The 3,180-nt window shown below is 56.5% G+C and overlaps 1 protein-coding gene across 1 annotated transcript in view; it reads left to right on the top strand.

Annotated features, from left to right (window-relative positions):
- RNF130 (ring finger protein 130) overlaps positions 1–2,536 on the top strand; it is a 115,747-nt gene extending 113,211 nt beyond the window's left edge. The window contains exon 8 of the mRNA XM_015571542.1: positions 598–2,536. Within this exon, the coding sequence (XP_015427028.1) occupies positions 598–707 (110 nt within the window). The 3' untranslated portion in view covers positions 708–2,536. The remainder of the gene's footprint in view (positions 1–597) is intronic.
- Positions 2,537–3,180: the final 644 nt, after the last annotated feature.

Here is a 3,180-nt window from a genome sequence, read left to right as displayed (position 1 = left end):
GTCTAAGGCTGGAAACATGCTATCTAGGGACATGGGGGGAAGTATGCCACGAATCGGCTCCAAGTGGCTGTCTCTGAGGAGGGGGGTTGCAGATTACTGGCCTTAGCACATGTGGGAGGAACTGTCTGAACCATGTTCAGGTATAACTTTAATATAAATAAGAACTTGTAGGGCACTGCCAGAGCCTCAAAGTCACAACCTCCGTCTGCCCTGTGTTGGAGCGGCTCTGTGTGCCCGACCCCGGGCTCAGACAGGAGACACAGGACTTCCCATGTGATCATGGGCCCTCGGTCAGAGTCTTCAGGTTTGCGAGTGGAGGCTGTGTGAGCGCACCAGGCAGCTTTTGCTCCAAGGAGCTCCAGTGGGTCATCTCTTGGGGACCCAAACGTGGGAATTGGCCTGCTTAAAGCGGCTTAAATTGAGGGGCGCCTGAGTTCTTTGCACTTTTCTCATGACAAGAACCCAAAATATAGACACATATTTGAGACAATGTGATGCTTTAAAGATAATTCACCTTCTTTCCTCCAAGCTACGTGGGAAGTGTGGGGAGTAGAGACCCGATGACCTAGTGACCTGTCCTTCTTGTCCCCTCTCCAGGTGGTCACTTCTTTCAGCGCAGCTCTCTGTCCCCTCGGAGCCTGGTGTATGAAAGTGAATTCTCCACACTCGAGCCTTCCTTGGACATGTATGATGAGAACAAAACCTGATTTTTTACAAAGGGGCCGTTGGGGGTCACCTCTTCTGTGATTTGATTTACGATCACCTTCCTTGTTTTGTATTCTTCTGTCAGCGTCTGTTTTGGAAGAATGGCAGCGCTTTCCCAGCTCAGGTGGGGGCTCAGGGGTAAGTTGCAGAGTTCGTCCCTGGTGAGGCTTTGAGAACAGCCTTGGTTCCCAGGTGACCTGGTGGCAGCCAAACCCCGCCCAAAGCTGGCCACTGACCATGGCCCCGACAAGCCTGGCTGTTTGCAGAGGAGGCAGCCCAGGGTTCATGGTGCATCGTGAACATGTGTCTGAAGAGCCACGTGCTGTCTGTGCCGGGCAATGCTGGCATTTTTAAATACCTTTGTGCTCCTCACTTATGACGCATCCTAACGCCCACAGGCGCGCTTCTTACCGACGTGGGCACGAGTTGCTGCTGCATGGCCCACTCTGTATTTCCCTGTCTCTCAATCTACTTCCTGTTAAAAGGCCTCTTTCTGAAGGTTCCTGAGAGAAAGCCTCCCCTTTTGTCCCTCCTCTGAGACTGACCACCCAGCACAGGCTGTGCCGGACAGGCATCGTCCCCACGGTCACATAGCATGACAGAAGGTGTCACGCGCTTCTGTGACCACCGAACACTGAAGGCTCTGTCCCCGAGGCCTGTGACTTATTTGCTTGGCAGCCACTGAGGCGCATGGGGAGGTGGCACCCAGGAGGCCGGCCTGGCAATCACCCCCACGTGACAGCCAGTGGGTGTCAATATCGGAAGGGTTCTGCGTGCTTTTTTCTAGAAGATCGATCACCCCCTCGCCGGCAGACACCGGACGGGCACCTCGCTTCAGGCTTCACCGGTCCAGCCCAGTGCCCTCCGCCAGCCTCGGGTGGGATGAGGAAGGCGCGGGAGCTTACAGAAGAAGGCGGTGGCCCGCGCAGCGCAGATCTGGGTCTCGTGCCCTGACTCACCTGGGATGACATCATGTTAACCTCCCAAGAAACATGCATTTTAAGAGTAATCCCAACACGGAATCACCATGAGCAAATTTACGAAACAAATCTAGACATCCTTGTTGCTCAAGGACGCACCCTAGTCCAGCTGTCTCTCCTGGTGACACCGCGGAGAGTGCCAGAGCCCGCCTGTCTGTTTATGAGGACGGACCTTCAGTCTCTGTACCCCAAGAGTTAGACCAGCAGCAAACCGCCTGCGTCCCCAAGCCGCCCTTCTCACGGACCCGCCGGGCAGGAGTGTGAGGGGACCCTCGCCCTTCCCCACGCCCCGGCTTCTCTTTCACAGCCTCTCTGCTTGCGATTTGTTGCTAAGATGCCTCAGACACAGTTAGGCCCGGAGCAAAGCCCGCCCAGAACCAGCGGAGCGGCCTGCGGCTCCCGTCTCGGCAGGTCTGGGGTTTCATCGCTCCAGGTTGGAACAGTGCAGAGTTTTAAGGTCTTGGCAGTTTTTCTTTTTCCCTTTAACCAAGGGCTTTTGTTCGTTTCCTAGTTATAGTCACTGCACTATACAAATATTTTTTATAAAAAACAGCTTCAGGAAGCCCCGTTCATGGACAGGTTGGCCACCGGCTTGGCGAGAGAACGGAGTCCGGGCGGCTGGGCGCCGTCTGGCCTGCGGAGGCCCCAGGCTCGTGCCCGCCTTGGGGTTTGGTTCGGCTCCTCCCGTGGGAAAGGGGCCGCTCTCGCCATGGGCACCACACCGGCTTTTCTGAACCAGAACTCAGATCCCAGCACAGCGTTTTCTTCCGACCTGTGCGGTCTCACAAAAGCAGTCACTTTCAATTAAATTACTTGGGAAGAAATGTAAAATTCAGGCCCCTAAAAAGCCACTTCTTGTGTCGTATTTGAATTTCTGGTAAATCTAGGGCACGCGTTTCCTGCCGGAGAACCGAGGGGTCGTTTCTTACAGGGAGTTCCCTGCGGGTGGTGCTTCAGGTCCAGCCAGACACTGTTTCCTGGACGTCGGAGCTGCTTTCCTTCTCAGCTCCACAGTGCCCGCGTTGTCCGGAGGGACAGTGGCCTCTCCCCGCAGGCCATGCACGTAGGGCAGAGCGAGGGAGGCATGACTGTCTCAAAAACGGCCTCTTGGCTGGCAGCTCAGCTGAGGGAAACCCTCACGGAGCCACCAGGGGCCCGGGGGGGCGGGGCAGCAGGGCTGCTTGGGGGTGAGCTTGGGGGTGAGAGAACACACTCCTGCCCCGAGAAGCTCAAGTCTCAGAGCTTGTGGGCCAGGCTGTGCGGTTGGGGGTGCGGAGAGGGCTTTTCCCACATCGTATGAGCATCTCCGCTGTTGCAGGTCTCACAGCCACCGTGTGTATTCCCCGGGGAGTGTATGGTAACCTCTGATCGTTTGGGGGGTGGGTGGGGGGACTATTTGAAGATAGAGGGGGCAGAGCCGTGACTGCCACCACAGACCTCCGTCCCTGCGGTGGACTCTGAGCTGGCAGCAGACCCCAGGGCATGGCTGAGGGCT

The sequence above is a fragment of the Myotis davidii genome, unplaced genomic scaffold (genome assembly GCF_000327345.1).
Source record: "Myotis davidii unplaced genomic scaffold, ASM32734v1 scaffold648, whole genome shotgun sequence".
Classification (NCBI taxonomy): domain Eukaryota; kingdom Metazoa; phylum Chordata; class Mammalia; order Chiroptera; family Vespertilionidae; genus Myotis; species Myotis davidii.
The sequence above is the reverse complement of the archived record's forward strand: the minus strand, read 5'-3'. Positions and strand labels throughout refer to the sequence as shown.